The 18,329-nt window shown below is 20.4% G+C and overlaps 5 protein-coding genes across 5 annotated transcripts; 2 read left to right on the forward strand and 3 right to left on the reverse strand.

The window, feature by feature from the left end:
- Positions 1-151: 151 nt before the first annotated feature.
- Positions 152-1,138, reverse strand: PBANKA_0502700 (pre-mRNA-splicing factor RDS3, putative; the record flags this gene model as incomplete). Its single annotated transcript, XM_034568261.1, has 5 exons — positions 152-241; positions 336-413; positions 561-673; positions 892-930; positions 1,123-1,138. 5 exons carry the CDS (start codon positions 1,136-1,138, stop codon positions 152-154), a joined length of 336 nt encoding a protein of 111 aa, XP_034420268.1.
- An 835-nt stretch (positions 1,139-1,973) lies between these two features.
- On the reverse strand, positions 1,974-6,701 carry PBANKA_0502800 (tRNA wybutosine-synthesizing protein, putative; the record flags this gene model as incomplete). The annotated part of the gene is made up of 1 exon (XM_034568262.1): positions 1,974-6,701. The coding sequence occupies one exon, from the start codon at positions 6,699-6,701 to the stop codon at positions 1,974-1,976; it is 4,728 nt and encodes a 1,575-aa protein (XP_034420269.1).
- Positions 6,702-9,324: 2,623 nt separating this feature from the next.
- On the forward strand, positions 9,325-10,965 carry PBANKA_0502900 (conserved Plasmodium protein, unknown function; the record flags this gene model as incomplete). Its single annotated transcript, XM_034568263.1, has 1 exon — positions 9,325-10,965. The coding sequence occupies one exon, from the start codon at positions 9,325-9,327 to the stop codon at positions 10,963-10,965; it is 1,641 nt and encodes a 546-aa protein (XP_034420270.1).
- A 1,750-nt stretch (positions 10,966-12,715) lies between these two features.
- Positions 12,716-14,295, forward strand: PBANKA_0503000 (conserved protein, unknown function; the record flags this gene model as incomplete). The annotated part of the gene is made up of 2 exons (XM_034568264.1): positions 12,716-13,894; positions 14,101-14,295. The coding sequence occupies 2 exons, from the start codon at positions 12,716-12,718 to the stop codon at positions 14,293-14,295; spliced, it is 1,374 nt and encodes a 457-aa protein (XP_034420271.1).
- Positions 14,296-14,469: 174 nt separating this feature from the next.
- PBANKA_0503100 (conserved Plasmodium protein, unknown function) lies at positions 14,470-16,374 on the reverse strand (the record flags this gene model as incomplete). The annotated part of the gene is made up of 1 exon (XM_034568265.1): positions 14,470-16,374. One exon carries the CDS (start codon positions 16,372-16,374, stop codon positions 14,470-14,472), a length of 1,905 nt encoding a protein of 634 aa, XP_034420272.1.
- Between the last annotated feature and the right edge of the window lie 1,955 nt (positions 16,375-18,329).

Below are 18,329 nucleotides of genomic sequence, written 5' to 3' on the forward strand. Positions count from 1 at the left end.
TTATGTACCAATAAAAATAATGTTATTCAAAATTTATTAATATGTATTCTTTTCGCTATGTCATTTTATTAATTTTTGGAAAATTATAAAATTGTCATGTATATTTTTTTTATTTTCAATTGTCCTCCATATTACAAAAAATAAAGCATATTTACTGTTTTTTAAATTCATATTTTTTGTTTTCATAAAACAGATCTGTCTTTGCGCTACCTAAGTTAACAATTTTTGGACATCCATCTCTCTGCGAAAAAATATAATATAACGTAGTGATTTATATTTTACATAAAGCATGCGTATATAAGTATCTATATGTGCTAATATTATAATTTCCTTACATCCTTTTCACAAAGGCAGCATTCCTTGCAATAGTAGGCATCCGATATACCTATTTCTCCACAAATGATGCATCTTCCCTTTAAAAAAAAATAATAATATGATTTTAATTTGTTATATTTAAGCTTAGACACATATATGACATTGTAACTATAATATATTCAATAAAATATTGAAAAAAAAAATGAAAAATTTTTATCTATATTGTTGTTTGAATAATATCCTACTTGATAACTTCCATAATTACATTCGTCACATATTCGTACCAAAGTGTATGGCCTTACATATGAATCACAAATTGGACATTTTCCATCACATTTTTCACACAACCTTCCAATAGCTTTATAAAATAGGTAAATATATAAACACATGTTAAAAGCATATGCATTTTTATGAATGTAATATTATATTTTTTATTCACAAACATAATTTTATTGCCTTTTTATTGGCTTTATTTAATTTTTTTTTCTTATTATATTAATATAGTATTCAATTTTCGAAACCATATATAAACTATAAATGTATTTTATATTTATATAAACATTTTTCCAATGCTACCTATTCCTGGTTGTTTTCTACACATGATCAGATCCGGATCTAAAGAAATATAATACATTCAAATATATTAAGATATTGAGTTAACATGCTCACATTTATTTTCTAATACGAAGAATATAAAATGCCACCATATTATATTCACATTCCAATACCATCCATAAACAATGCGTGCTAACATTTGAAATATATCAAATTAACTAAATGAAGTTTAGTATCATTTTTTTCACTTACGATGTTTTGCCGCCATCTTCACTGTATATTATATGATTAATATCTTTATTACTCGATTAAATTTTTGTTATATTTTATTTTTTATTTATAATAATAGTTATTATTTTTTTTTTTTCTATCTTTTGTTGTTTTTATAATTCTATATTTCCCCTTAAATCAAATATCAGCATAATAATACCCTATTTTTGTGGGTACATAATCATTCTTACAAATATTCCAAGGTTATATATTTTAAAGAACTATTTTTTTATATTCAAGTAATTTTTATATTTTTAGAGCAACGGAAATATAATCTCAAATTATGAATAAAGTTTTTTTTTTTTTTTTTTCTGCGACGAAATTAAAACTCCAATTTCATACGAAAAACAAATTTTAAATGTTTAAAAAAATATATATTGCAAGTTTAGCAAATTATATTTAAAAAGTTCGAATATGTATACATTCCTTTTTGAAAAATTGTCATTTTATTATTAATAATGACGCTATACAAAAATGGGGAAAAATCCACTATTACAATAAAAAAGCTAAAGGACTGCATTATATAAAAATATAGCAAATAAATAAACTAGAAAAAATTGTTAAAAATAAATAACTATACCCAATTCACTGTATATGATCAAATATTATAAACAAAAGATAAAGAAAAATATATCTACAACACAAAAACAACAATTAAAAAAAATAACATAATTAAAATGGGACAAGGTTTATTTATATATAATATATATGCAACATAAATAAAATATGTCCAATTTCTAAACATATTGTAGAACAAACAAGCAAATTAATGGAAACATATTAATCTATATTTATATACTTCATAAAAAAATATTCAAAATTTTTTAAATATTTTATTTTAATTGAGGAATGCATTCAATATCAACTACATAGTGATAAATATAAGGAGCATATGATTTAACTTTTTCAACATGTGAAATACTAACTTCCCAATGTGTTTTATATATTTTATAGTCTTCCATAGCTATTTTAAAAATTTCTATCAAAACATATTGAGCAAAATTTAATCGAGGTGATATATTACTTCCTGAATATTTATGATTAATTTCTTTATTTATTACTTCATGTTTGTTAACATTGTTATCTTTTTCATCACGATTCCGTTTACCAATTTTCAAAAATTCTAACACATTTGTTTCCTTTGTATTATCAATTCCCATTGTTTTATTATATCTTTCATATTCATAAGTATTTAATATTTCAAAAAATAAATTATCCTTATAACATTCTTCTGCAACTCCATGTATATGCAATGTACCTCCTATTTTATCATCTATTAAATTAAAACCCTTTTTCCATGCATTTTTACTATTTGGTAATAACCCCAATAAAATTCGATGGCACTTTTTAATTATGTTATCATTTTTTGACATATGAAAAGAATTTTCTTTTAATATATATAAGTTTTTTTTTTTTATATTATTTAATTTTATTGATTTTTTTAAAAAACTCAATGAATGGTGGTTAATATCAAATGCATAATAATTATTTATTTTTCTATCTCCTATAAATTTTAACAAAGGAAGTGTAAAATATCCTGCCCCACAAAATAAATCCACAACATTTTCTCGAAAGTCTTCAGCCATATAATGGTTATTATTATCATATATATTTATTTTTTTTTTTAAAAAAATATTTTTCATTCGTTCTTTTTCGGTACCATTACCAGAACAAAACATACATTTGCTTAAATCTAATTTGTACATAACATTATTTTCTGTATGTATTGTTTTTAAATTTTGCCCATTCATTAAATATATTTTGTTTTTTCTTAATTTTCCAGTTATTTTTTCATATATAGCAATAGATTTTATCTTTTCTCTACAAATTTCATCATGCTTAAACATTCTAATTTTTACATTCCCGTATTTATGAATCTTTAAAAATTTATTTCTGCATATTATTCCTTCTTCTATGTACATTCTAAAACTTTTAATAACTTTCTTTCGTTTATTTTGTTTGGCTGCTAAATATTTGAAAAGACTTTTGTTGTATCTTCTTATTCCTCCAAATAAATTAGTTTTTAAATTATTTCTGCTTTTTTTGTGTGTATAATAATTAAAATTTTTTTTTATAGATACAAAAAAAATGTAGATAAGTTTCATAAGATTGTTATATTTATACTTCATTTTCATCATAGTATAAATATCAATATATTTCTTTTTTTTTTCATATTTTTCTTTTTTTTTCCATTTTTCTTTTCTTCTTCGCAACAGCAATAAGCCTATACCTTCTTTATTTTGTTCACTTTCCTTCAAATATGGAATGCACAAATCTATCAACGGTTTTAAATGCATATAATGAAATATTAGGATATTTCCTATTATTTCATATTTATTACAAGCTCGTAAAATTAAGCTTTTACCCGACTCATTTAAATAATTTTTTATTTTATTATTTACAAAATTTTCAAATAATTCTTTTAATTTTTTTTTTAAATTTGTTTTTTCATTTTTTACCTTGCCGTTCATATAAAATATTCCCTTATTGTCACACAAAAATATTTTTTCTAAAAAATTTGTTGACATATCCATTTTTCTCTTAATTGGTACATAAAACCCTTCTTTTTTAATATTGTTTATACTAAATTGAGAGAAAACAATTTTTCTGCTTTTATCAAAATTGTTTACATTTTCTAAATAATTTTTTATTTCCTTAACAAATATTTTATCCTTTGCTATAATATATAGATCTGAGTTATATGAGGTGTCTCCATTTTTTTTGCACTTTTCTATTTTTTTAATTTTGATATCTTTTACATATAGAGATGATTTTTTATTTTCTTCTATATCATTGTTCTTATATATATTTGTTTTTTTTTCATATATATATTTTTTTATTCCCTTGTTCATATCATTTGAATTACACTTTTTTATATCCACAATAGCTTCCCTAAAACTTGCATGTACAGGTAAATCGAAAAAACTTCCAAATGTGAAAATAATACAGCCACCACCAATAATATATATATTATAATTTTCGCACACAACTTTTGATCTTACATACATACTATTGAAATCAAATTTATCTAAATAATACCATTTATTTTGTTTCATATTAAATATCCATATATCGTTTAATGTTCTATGATAATTTAACCCTCCTATTAATACAAAATAATTCGTGTCAATTAAACAACATGTATGAGAAAATCGACATAAAGGAAAATTGTATTTATCATCGCCTTCACATTTTATAAAATGAAATAAATTTGTTTTAATACTATATATATATATATAATTTATATTTTCAATATTGTATAATATTTGTTTATTATTATTTTCCTCTATTTCTTCAAATGCTGAGCTGTTGATAATACAATTTTCTTTATCCATTTCCCAAACTTTTCCATAATTACCTCCAATAATATAAATTATATTTTTTTTATTATTATAAATCATAGAGTGATTTTTAATTGGAATTATATTTTTTTGAATATTATAATTCCCTTTTTTATTCCATACAATATAGGCTTCATCATTTTTTTCATTTATCGTTATTTTTCCTTTCCAAATATCATTTAAAATTAAGCTTGAATTATTCACACCTCCATATGTATAAAATATATAAACACTTGAATTATTTCCTTTTTTTTTATATCTTTTTACAACTACACATGCATGCCTGTATCTTGGAGCTGGTACTTCATTATATTGACAATTTTCACATTTTTCAGAATCTTTGCTATTTTTTTCAATATGCTCACTACTCATATTATATCTAATTTTTGCCAAATTCCAAGTATTTTTTCTAATATTATAAATCCATACATTGTTAGAACATATTTGGGGATTTTTTCTTCCCCCAAATATAAATGCATAATTGTCATCTAATTTTAAAAAAACGTGAAATGCCAAAGATGGTAATTCAGTTTCATTTATTATGATTTCTTTATTTAATATGTCATAAATTTTTAATTTATTATTTCTAACTCCTTTCGTAAACCCTCCAAATAAATAAATTTTATTTTTATCCATAAACATATCATGCCCCCAAACAAAAAAATTATGAACATCATTTTTCTTTGGAAAAACCGACCAATTTACTGCATTACTTTCGGTATTTATATTTATGATTTCCCCTTTTTCTAATATTTCTACATTATATTTTTTTAAGTTTATTTGTTTTATATTTGTATCCCTTTTTTTCATATTTATTGTTTTTTTATTTTTTGTATTCTCCATTTTTCTAAAACACCTATTTTCCATCTCACCAATTTCGATCGGTTTATTATTATTTGTTTTTTTTTCTCCAATATTATTTGCATGGTCATTTATCTGGTTTTTATCGCACACAAATTTGTAATTAATATCAAAAAATTCATTATTGGTTGTATACATTTGTTCTTTATAACATTTATAAAAGTGTATAAGTTGCATAATATTTTTAGACATTTTATTATTGCATATATCAATTAATTCTGTCATTTTATTTATATCTATATCTAACAGATTTCCCAAATAATGCTCTAATCTCATTGACCCTCTAATTGCAACAGTTACATGTTTATTAAAATTAAGAATACCACTTTGTTTCAATCCAGCAATTTGAGTTATTTTTAGTAACTTTAATGCAGTAAATAAATCAATACATTTTACATGAATAATAAAAGGTTCGAATTTTATGTATACATTTTTTTTTTTTTTTATTTCAATTTTTTTTTTATTTAATCCGAAATAATTATCTATATTTTCATTATCACTAAAACTATGAATCAAATTTTTATTTTTAATATCTCGAAATTCTTCCTTATTAGGTGTATCCAAATTTTCATCATTTTTAGATAAATATTTTTTTTGATTTAATATATAACAAAAGTCTTGTTTCCAATTTTCTAACAATTTTTTTTTTATATTTTTTGTATCGATTTCCAAGTTGTGATGCGAATGACTACAATAAAATAATTTAACGTTTTTTCTGTGAATGGGTTCCTTTTCTGAGATCGAAAAATATTTATAATTATTTATATCGATATATTTTTTTTTTTCATCTTCATTTTCATTAGTTAACATAAACTTTTTTAATATATATTTTTTTTTTAAATACGAAAGAAATTGTTTATCTTTACAATTAACCTCTAATCCATTAACACTATTGGGTGTGTCTAAATTATTATTGGAAATCGTTTTTTTTTTATTTTCTTTTTTCGATTTATCAGCTTCACAAAATATGATTGTTCTACCTGAACAACACGAACTTGTAAAATAATTTTCGTTCATATTAATTTCGTATATACATGGATAAATTAATAAATCGATACTTTTTTTTATTGATTTATCATTTTCTTTTTCAATTATTTCTTTTTTCTCTATTATTTCTTTAACTTTTTTTTCAATAAATTTATTATTATCATGAGGTATTTCCTTACAGCATTGCGAATATTTAAAGGTATTATTTATTTCATCATTTCCGATCCCATTCTTTTGTGCTTTATATATATTCAAATATATATTATATACATCATTTTCACAATTTTTATAAATATCTACATACCTAAATAAACTGCTTTCATTATTTATTATTTTTAAAACGTTTTTTTTCTGTTCCAAGAAATGATACATGGTAAACACTTTTTTCTATTTTAAATTTAGTACTTGACTTTTCATCTATTGGGTAGATTATATATAAGTTTGTGCATGTGAATATATTAATTATTTCCGTTATTTTTATACAATCATTATTATTTATTTCTTATTTTTGTAAATGTTAAATTGTTGTTATATACTATACTATATTATATAGTTACTTTGTACAACCCGTTAAGTTTCTTTAAGGTTTTTTTATATTTAAATTTATTTATAATTTAAAATACACAACTAAGCAATAAATTTTTTATTAACTTAAAATTGACATTATTTAAAAAATATATATATATATCCATACTGATATTGCATGATATATAGTTTAAAGAAATTGCAAATTAGCTAGCTATTATTTTTTTTTTTTCTTTAATTTTCCATTTATTCAATATTAATATTTTTTTAATTTACAGAATAGTAAGCATATACAAACTTAAGTATAAACCCAAAAGACTATTTTATATTTAGTCAAATATTTATAGATTTATAAATTTTAATGTATATAAATGTATAAATATATGTATATATAATATATACGCGAGCAATTTTATATGGAAATCTTTAAATTCAAATTAAATACAACAATAATTTCCTACAAATGAAGCATAACTAATATTATTATTATTTTGATTTGTTTTATCATCTTATTTTCAATTATTTATAAGAAACATCCTGAATATATTTTGTTAAGAAAAATATTCGTTACATTTTATACACAACTATTTTATTTATAATATGCTACGTGTCATTATATTTATCCTATTAAAACCGGAAACATTTTGTATATTAATTGTTTAAAAAAATATATGTTAATAATAATATTTAACAAAATAACATTTTAAATAATTATTTGTTCATTTAAATAAATATTTCATTTTAAATAATTATTTGTTCATTTAAATAAATATTTCATTTTAAATAATTATTTGTTCATTTAAATAAATATTTCATTTTAAATAATTATTTATTCGTTTTAATAAAAATAAAGTAATATGTCATAATTTTAATCGTATGTCGCACGCGAATGAGTATTAATAATTTAACAAAATACTAACATATAAATATGTATTACTAATTTTATATTTTGAATTGCATAAATACAGTTTCGTCAAAATTGTATGTTTAAAAAATTTCCAAACATTATTATTAAATGCATACTTTATGTATTTATAACTATAATATAAACATTTATTTCAAATAAATATCATAATCATGGATAAAATGAATATAAGCATAGAATATTAACAATATTTTTATATTGAGGAAAATTACAAACTCCCCTCATATTTATTCGTTTAATATTACACGAATAAATGCAACAATGTTAAATTTTATTGATTTATTTTTTGATATCATTATTTAATGCAAACAAATATACAAAAATGAAAGGAAAATTTCTTGAAATATAAAACACTATTGCATTTTTTTTTATCCTTTAAAACATATATCCTTGTGTTTATACGTAGCCCCCATTTATTTTTAATAAGTTTTCCATTTATTTTTATATAAGTTTTTCATTTATTTTATGTTTTGTGGACATAAATTATCATTAAACAGTTTAAAACAATAAAAATGGAAAGGCTTCCATGAATAATGCATATTTGCATATAATTTTTTTTACTATTATATATACATTTATATGTATTCATATTTAACTTTTTTGTATATCGCTATTTTAGCATATAATTTCATGAATCTATTGAGAGCTTATATTTTCACATTTTATATTCTAGACATGTATATAACTTCATTTAAACAATTCTACTATTTTTCTGCACAACACAATATTCTAGACATTTAATATGCATATATATATATATGATTATAATCCGCTTATTTTTGTCTTTCTTATTGTCTTATAATAAGTATATATGAAAATCATATTTTCAATTTATGTACTTTTTTTGATATATTATACAAGTAAAAATTTAGTAAAAAATTTATATTGTATTTTTTTATTTTTTTTATTTTTTAAAAAAGAGACAAGATGAGGCATGAGCAAGAGCAAATCTAAGAGTGCAAAGCGGGTGTTTGATAATAATTTTTTATTACGAGTTGATAAGTTTATTCGTTTAGTTATTTTATATTTATTTATATTTATTTTTATTCATTTTTATTCATTTTTATTTATTTCCTTAATTGTGGCACTTGTATATGCAATAATACTCTACACACCATTTAAAAAAAAAAAATATATAAAATAAGAACACATATTTTATACATATATTTATGTGCCATATAATCACATTTGTGTGCCATGTGTTAAAAGCATAAGTATACATTTTTTTAAACACGATAATGATGAATATATGCATATTTTTATTTTATGTATTTTAATTTTGAAAAAATAGACCAAATACTTTGCATGCTCTTAAATATATAGTCTATCAAATTTTTTAATATTTGCACACACATTTATTGATCTTTTTTTCAATACATTTTATTATTATACATCTGTGTTTTTTTTTAATATTCGAAAAATAGCACGTTAGTATCGTCATTATTCACATTAATAATAGTGAATATGGAATTATTTTCCTAAATGTTCAACTACGTGCTTAGTATTTATTTATTTTATTTATTTGTTAACATTTGCTCGCAATATATGGAAGAAAAGAATATTAACCAAAATAAGGAAATTATTGTTGGAAAAAACATAATCCACAACAATTTTGAAAGCACAAATTTTATGAGCAATTTCCGAGAACTTTTAAAAAATGTAAAAAATGAAAATGATTCCGGTGATTATCCCAATTATTATATATTAAATAATGAAGCCGGAGTGAAGGAATCTATAGACAGTTTTAATTTTATAAACAATAATAAAGAAGATATAAATAAAGATAAACAAACAAAAGCCGATAAAAAATATATTATTCATTTAGTACCATCTAAAAACTCAAATTTTTATAATTTTATTAAAAAAAAAAAAAAAGAAGTTTTAAATATGTATGGAGCGGATGATACATATAAATATGATACACACATAAGTTTGACTGGATTTTTTTTTTGTGATAATATAAATACTTTTATAAAAACACTTTATATATATTTTTTTTATTATGCAAAATTATATTATATATATAGAAAATTATTATTAATTAATTTATTCTTTCATATACACCTTAAAAAAAATAATGACACAAGCCATACTATCTATACTCCCAATAAATATAATGATAATAATTATATAAATAATACTATTATTTATGAAAGTGAAAATGCGAAGAAAAAAAAACAAAAATATTGTGAAACCAAAAATGAAGAAATAAAACACACAAAATATTGTACATACTTACAAAAATATGAAATAAAAAATTCAGTTTTATTATATAAAAATTCAAATATGTGCAATAATGATAAAAAACAAATATGTGAAACACATGTTCTCAAAACTAATGATGGATATGTTATTATTCCTATATTATGTGATTGGATAAAAAAATTAATCGAAAATTTCCAATTTTTATTGAAAAATAATAGTTTTAAATCTGTTAATAAAAGAAAATTAAATAATCGAGACGATGATATATTTCGTAACAATCTTTTTAAAAATGAATTTTTTTATAAATTATCAAAAAAAAATAATATTTATAATTTCAACAATTTACAAATTAGATCTAAAACCACATTAACAAAACAATTTTCTCAAAATAATAAAAAATACAACAACGTATCATCTTCCCCTAAATCCATAATAAAAAAAAATAATTATACGCTAGCTTATCCTTCCCCACACATATTTCTAGACAATAATTGTAAGTTCACAACAAATGAATATCAAACTAAGAGGGTACACAGTTCATATACAACTGTTTTATTAATTGAAAAAAATATCAATAGTTCTGAAAATGAAAATGGTCATAATTTTAATAAAAATCATCAAAATAAATCAAAGATAACTTTACTAAAATCTGAAAATGATAATAATGAAAAACACAACAAAATTGTAAAAAAACTACCACAAGAAACAAATATAATAAAATATAAATATAGTAATACTAATGTGAATTTAACAAATTTTCGAATAAAACGATGTAGTCATATATCTTTAGCATCCAATCGAGATGATAAAGAAATAAAAAATAATATTGCAAATATGTATAATGATATTAAATATCATTTTCGTAATTGTCCATGGGATTTAGTTATGTTTGAATGTGATGAAAATAATGTTAATCAAGATAAAAATATAAATAATTTTTTAAAAGAAATATTTCGATTTAAAAATTTTGCAATTTCATAGTTTTTCAAAATACTACATTAATATTGAATTGGCTCAAATTTGTATAACACACAAATAATATATATATATATATATATATATATATTGTATACCATTTAATCCATCTTAATATTCATGTATACATAAATGTAAATAAGTATGCATGTGCGTATATATTCATGTGTGAGTTGGCAAAGTAATTCAATCCTTTTTCAAACACTTTTATCAATGTTGAGCATTAATCGAGAAGAAATATATAACTTTCTTTATTACATAAAAATAATATATTTTTTTTTTCCTTTTTAATTTTGAAATTTTTTTATTCATTTGTAGAAAATGTAATTATGAATTTAATATATTTTTTTATAAATAAAAGTGCCAATATTGTTGTTATATGCTTAACGGCTACGAACTTGGCATTGCGTATATAATAATGTATCAATGCTTATATTTATATATCTTTTTATAATATATCATATTTTAGATTTATATTTTTATTTATGCTAATTCATTATTATAATTAATTTATTTTATTAATTGTATATTAATTCATATATCTATATTTATGTTTATTCCTTTCGTTCTTTTTTTCTGTTCGTACCATTTTGATAATATTTTTAAAACACTATATCATACCCCTTTATGTTTTTATTCCTTTAATTAAAATTTTTTTTTATTTTTCTTTTCACGTTTTTTTATTTTTTACTAGTTTGTCCTACCCTCATATCTGCGCACTAAACACATTCAAACTATAATACCTTATTAATTCACAAAGATCGTTTCCTTAAATTTATTTGCAATATCTTTAAGTCGAATGTTCGCTATTATATGTATATTGAATAAATTGTGTGCATATATTTTATGGAGATGTTTCATATATATTTCCAAATTGAGTATTGTCCTTGAAAAATAAAAGAAAAGTTATTTTCCATTCTGATCGTCTTTACATTTCTACCCATCATTTATATTAAAAATAAAAAAATAAATTATAGTCAAATAAATGCAGAAATGTAACCACAATTGTTTTATATTTAGTCATATTCATGTTGTACATTACCTTAATAAAAAAAAAAATTACATTATATAATAAGCAACATCATATTTATTTTTATCCATAGAATATGTTTCTTTTTGCTTTTCATTACATGCCCTTTTTTTTTTTTTTAACAAATATTTATTTTTCTATAAAATATTATTTAAAATTTTATTTCCTTCCAAATAAGGAAAAAATATTTAAAGAAAAAATTACATAAATCTAACGATTAACGAAAAGTACATCATTTTCCAATATTATACCAATGAGCTGTATATAAAAATGTATCATAAACAAAATCGAAAAATATTATAATAAGTACAAAATATTCGTATAATAACAGCTAGCCAAATGGCTATGTTATAGAAATCACTTAGATGGTTTACACACACAATATATATAAATACATGTATAGACATATTTGTTAAAAAAAATATAAAAAGAAATATGAAACGATCAATGTCTTAGGATTATGTTGATATGCATATAAAAAGGAATGTATCCCCTTTGTACTTAAAAAATATATTTTTTTTTCAAAATACAATAAAATTTGCAAAAATTGTAATGAAATAAAACAAAATACAAAGAAAAAAAACTTTGTAATAAATTTATTAATTCACATTCAGACGATAAGTTAAATGAAAATGTGAATAAACCATTTTTAAAAGGATACGAACAAATACATAAGCAGAAACTAAAAAAATATATATCAAATTGGAGAAAACGATTCGAAAAAAAATGAAAAAAATAAATAAATCGAACAAAAATGATAACCATGTAGAAAACGAACAAATTAATGATTATAACATTTATTTCGAAAGAAAAAATCCATTTTCCAAAAATAAATATGACGAACATAATTCATACAACATGTTACACACAAATAAAAATACCCTTAAAAAAAAGAAAATAATAAAAATAGAAAAAAATAAAACAAAATACAAAACTCAAGATCATCACATTTCACCAAATACACACAACAACATGAAACCATTACAAGTAAAATTTTTATGTCATGTCAAAAGTTACGATTTAAAAAAATTAAGTATTATTCTTTTTTATAAAAAACTAAAATATTGTTTTTTTGATAATAATAATATTTTATGTGTATTTTTAACTCCAGATAAGGTTACAAAAAGTTTCTATAGTATTGAAAAAATATATAATATTGACAACCTCTCATTTAAAAACAATGTTACTGAGAAAAATGCTCAATACATAATTTTTATATTCAAAAATGGCTCAATAGTTATATGGGAAAATTTTTATAATTCGGAAAAATATGATTATTTTATAAATAATCTTATTTTATTTTTTAACCTATATTCTAATGAGCCTTTACTCACATTTGCTATTCAGAATGATAAAATATATTATTCTCTAAAACAGCAAAAACAAACTAGTAAAATTACAAAACGCCCATATATCGAATTAAACGCATATAATATAGAAAGTGAAGATAATAATGGGAATAAAATAAATGAGCATATCAATCAAGGCCTTACTACAAATCCATTAGAATCAGACATTTTCAATTATGATAATAGCGAAAATTATAATTTTTTTTTTCAGGACATAAATAAAGAGGAAAATCATGAAAAAAAAAAAAAAATTGCAAGTACCAGAGTAATACACTTAACAAATAATTCTATAGAACAAAAACTAACAATATCATTCGCCTTGTCTCAGTCTATTAGATTAGATGTACATGAATTTCTTATGGACAATGCTATCAACATATTATTTACCATATCAAAAGAAATTGCTTCAAATGGGAAATGCTCTGTTTCTAAAAAACAGTTATCAAATATGATAGACGTTTATTCTAGCATTATCAATGTTAATGCTGTACAAGATTTTTTAGACATTCCTGAATATTTTTGGAACAAAGTTCAGTATGAGCACATGTGGTTTGAGGTATAATTTTTTTTTTTTTTATGTATAGAATTAAAGCTACCCAAAAAATGTGTTAGCTAATTTTAGCTCGAAATTCGATAAGTTCCTGAACAAGCAAGAAAGATTATGAACGTTCAGAATTTTTTGGAGTTTTATTACCATTAATAATTTTTTTTTATTTTATATACCATATTCATTTACATATTTATAAATCTTTTATCCCACAGATGCACAAATACATGGAAATTCCCGAACGGATAAAGATACTAAACAAAAGATATACATATTATAAAGACTTTTTAAATGTCATAAAATCTGAGGTATACAACAAGAAAACTTTTAACACATATCGAATTGTTGTTTTGTTATTATTCATACACGTGTTAGCTTTAATTTTCAATGATATGTTTTTTGAAAATTGAGCAAATAAAACAGGAAAATATAAAGCACCAAAAAAAATTAGCATAAAGCAGTATAATTAAATGTACAAATAGACACGAAAAATGCGAAAAAAATGAACAAATGTGACAAAATTTAAAAAATTGAAACAGTTTCGTTTATACTTCTCTGTGTATACACACCTAAAGTATAACAATCTATTTTTTTTCATTTATTAAGTTAAAATATAAATATTGTGATATATTTTTACTGATATCATTCTTATTTTTTGGAGAGTTATCGTCAGAAGGATTGTTGGTGGAAATTTCCTTTTCTTGGCTCACTAATGATTTAGTATGATCAACAATATTTACTGTATTTTCATTAAAACGTTTTTCAATTTTATTATATTTATATGTTATTACTTTTTGTATTTCATTGTTTATTGGCAAGGATGGTATATTTGAATTTATATTATTTTCTTCTTCAATTTTATTTGTATTTTTTTTTTCTTCAACTATCGAGTTTAAAAATTTAATCATTTCTTCCCATTCTTGGTAATTTTTATTATAAAATTGCAAAAATAATTGTAGGTCATTTAAATTAGTATAATTTTCAAATTTTTTTTTATTTTTAAATACTAACAAATCTATCTTTGACAATATGTTATCACTATGGATTTGTAAATGTTTACAACACACCAATAGACGGCATAAATAAAAATAATCAAATACAAGAATATTTTCAATGTTGTCAATAACTAAATTTATAATTTCTTCCATATTATTATCGACATATGGAAGAACAATAAAAAATTCCAAAATTAATATACGTTCTTTTAAATTTATTTTACTTGTTTTTACTTTTGATAATAAAAAATGCAACAATCTTTTATAAATATATAAATAATTAAAATAATTTAATTCTTTATATGCACATAATAATTTTATTAATTGATTTAATGATAAAAAGGCTAAACAACTATTTACTTTATAAAATAAAAGAGGAACAACGTTATTTAATATTTTTTTATTATAATCTTCACAATTATTATTTTTTTTTTCTTCTTCCCCTTTTTTTGTTTCAGTGTTTATATAACAAAAATCATCAATTTTTTCTTCCTTTTTTTTTTTATTATCTTCTTTGGATAAAACATTATTCGAATATTCAATATCGTTTGTGTGTGTATCGATTTTATTATTCAACTTTTCCAACTCTGATATGTCTCCTTTTATTTCTATGTCTTTTATTCTATCTATTTTTGAAGGAATATTTTTATCAAAATCATATACATAATTATCATTAACGAAATATGACTGATAAATTTTATCACGTTTTAAAACAGCCAAAATGTTTTTTATTTGTATCAATGTATTATATATAGAAATAGAGTCCATCAATTTTATATTTTCATAAACATGTTTTATTAACTTATAATATAATTCTGAATATGCTATACTTGTTTTTTTTGAATAAGCAGAAAATATATGATTAATATAATTATATTTCATTTCATCAAAATGTTCTAAAATATAAAAATTACATAAATCTAATAATTCATCATCGATTATTTTTAATTTTACTAATGCATGTAATATATTACTAATTTTTTTCATACCAAATATATTTAAATTATTTTTTATTATTTTTAAAAATATTGTCATTAGTTCATAATCTGTATAATTTAAATTATTACTAGCCAAAATGTATCTATAAATATTATCATAAGTTAATTTATTATATTCTATTTTATTTTCTTTAAATATATATAATGTTCTATTTGACAAAATAGAATATACTTGGAAATTTCTTTCCTTACATAAAGCATAAGCTTGTAAAATGAGGACAACATCTTGGAATTCAAAATTGTTTGAATGTTTTTTTACTAAATCTGTGTATATATTAAACATTTTTTTATTAATAAAACAATTTTTTACACATTTTTTAATCCCATAACTTATATTTTTACTATCCATGTTAACTAGTTTTTTTATTATATTATTTTCTATATCTGTCGTTATTTTTGTTGAATATCTTTTGTTTGTTATGCATCCTATTAGTTTAATCTTTCCAATTCCAAAACCCATCACCTCTTTTCTTATTTGTCCTATAAAACCTATCATTTTCCTAAAAATTGTCCGTTGCTCATATATACATGCATTTGATGTTGTTCTTTTTTTGAAAAATTGAATTTTACAATACTATTTATTTTACCATGTTACTATGATTGATATTTTTTTATTTTTTTTCTAAAGAATATACACAAAAAAATAACTTAAGTCTTAACCTTTATTATTGCCAGGAAATATTTTTAAAGTTAATTTTAAAATATAATTTTACCAGTTAATATTTTGTTTATTTTCCTTTTTTTTTTGTCACAATTATATACGTACATTATGTTAGTAATATAAAATGTAAAAAAAAAAACACATAAAATATATGCATAAACAAACTATATATTAATGTACAATTTTTTTAAATAATATATTTTTTCAAATAATGTAGGGGAAAAAAATTATAATTATTTTTTCACAACACAGCCTACAAATTGATACATTATATTTTTTTGAATTTCTTTTTTATTAAATGGTATATATAAATTTATAAATATCAAAAAAATAAAATTAACTATTAGGAAATTATTACACAAAACTTAAGAAAAATCAATTGCATGTTTTTATTTTAACTATATGCATAATAATTGGTCTACAAAAAATATATAATAATATTTGTTTCTATAAAAGTAGTTAAGCCATTTTTTCTTTCTAGGGTTATGTTTAATGTAAATTTCAATATAAAAATAGAGAAAATAAAGAAAGTAAAGAAAAATTTACCACTATTATTTTGTTATGTTACATTGTTATTCCTCTTTTTATACCACAATATTTAATTCAAATGAAAGCGAATATATAAAAATATATTTTATATGTTCCTATTAAAATGCATATATGTCTATTCCATTTGGTTATTTTTCCCTTATCATTTAAAATAACTAATATAAACCTTTGTTTTGTATGCTTTAAAATCTAAAGCATACAAAATAATATATTTAATAGTACAAACATTCATATATCCATAAAATCGATACACTTATTTATGGTAAAATATATACATTCAAGCATCCTCCACTTTTTTTAAAAAACATTTCCTATCTCGTTATATATACACAACTATATGTATATTAATACAAATAATATATTACAATTATTTATAGATCGTAATAAAACCGTGTATATAAACTAAATTCACTATAATTAAAAAAAATAAAAATAACATATTAATGTAACGTATATAAAAAAAAACATATTCTTTATCTTTAAAAACAACTAATAAAAAAAATGTATAGTTATCATGTGTAGGAATAATATACAATAAAAATAAAAAATTAAACCAAAAAATACAAGCCTTGTTATTTTATTTGCGCTGATTTTTAATAAAATAATTGGAAAATAGTATTAATTTTAACATATGGATGATTATTTATTGTTTACATTTTTATTTATATTTATGCAAAACATATTATATACAAGCTTACATAGTAAAATAAACGCAAGTTCTTTTATGTGTTTCATAGGCGATTAAATTCGGAAAATTATTTTTACAAAACAAAACATATGTTTTTCTTACTTTTTTCTTGCTTTTTTTATTGCTTATTTTTATTTTGTGTGAATTGGAATGAAATTTTTAATTATCAATACATCCCCATTTTGAAATGTATAAATAAATACAACAAAATACGCTTAAATATTTGTACATATATCACACGTAGGCAAGTATATTATATATAGTATTTTCTTTGGCTAAAAAAATATTATATTAAAAACAATTTAGTGAAATATAAATAAAAAAATAAAAATAATGATAAATGGATTTATTTCCTCATATAACTACATATATTTATACATGTTCATTTTATACACTGCAAATATAGTTAGCAAAATATGAATTATACAATATACTCGCATAAAATTACATAAAAAAAAACGACTAATGTAAGAATGCATAAATAAGTAATAAAATATATAAATTACATTTTTTATTTATTTGCTTAATCCAGTTATTACTTTCTTAAAAAATT

This window comes from Plasmodium berghei (assembly GCF_900002375.2).
Source record: "Plasmodium berghei ANKA genome assembly, chromosome: 5".
In the NCBI taxonomy this organism is placed as follows: domain Eukaryota; phylum Apicomplexa; class Aconoidasida; order Haemosporida; family Plasmodiidae; genus Plasmodium; species Plasmodium berghei.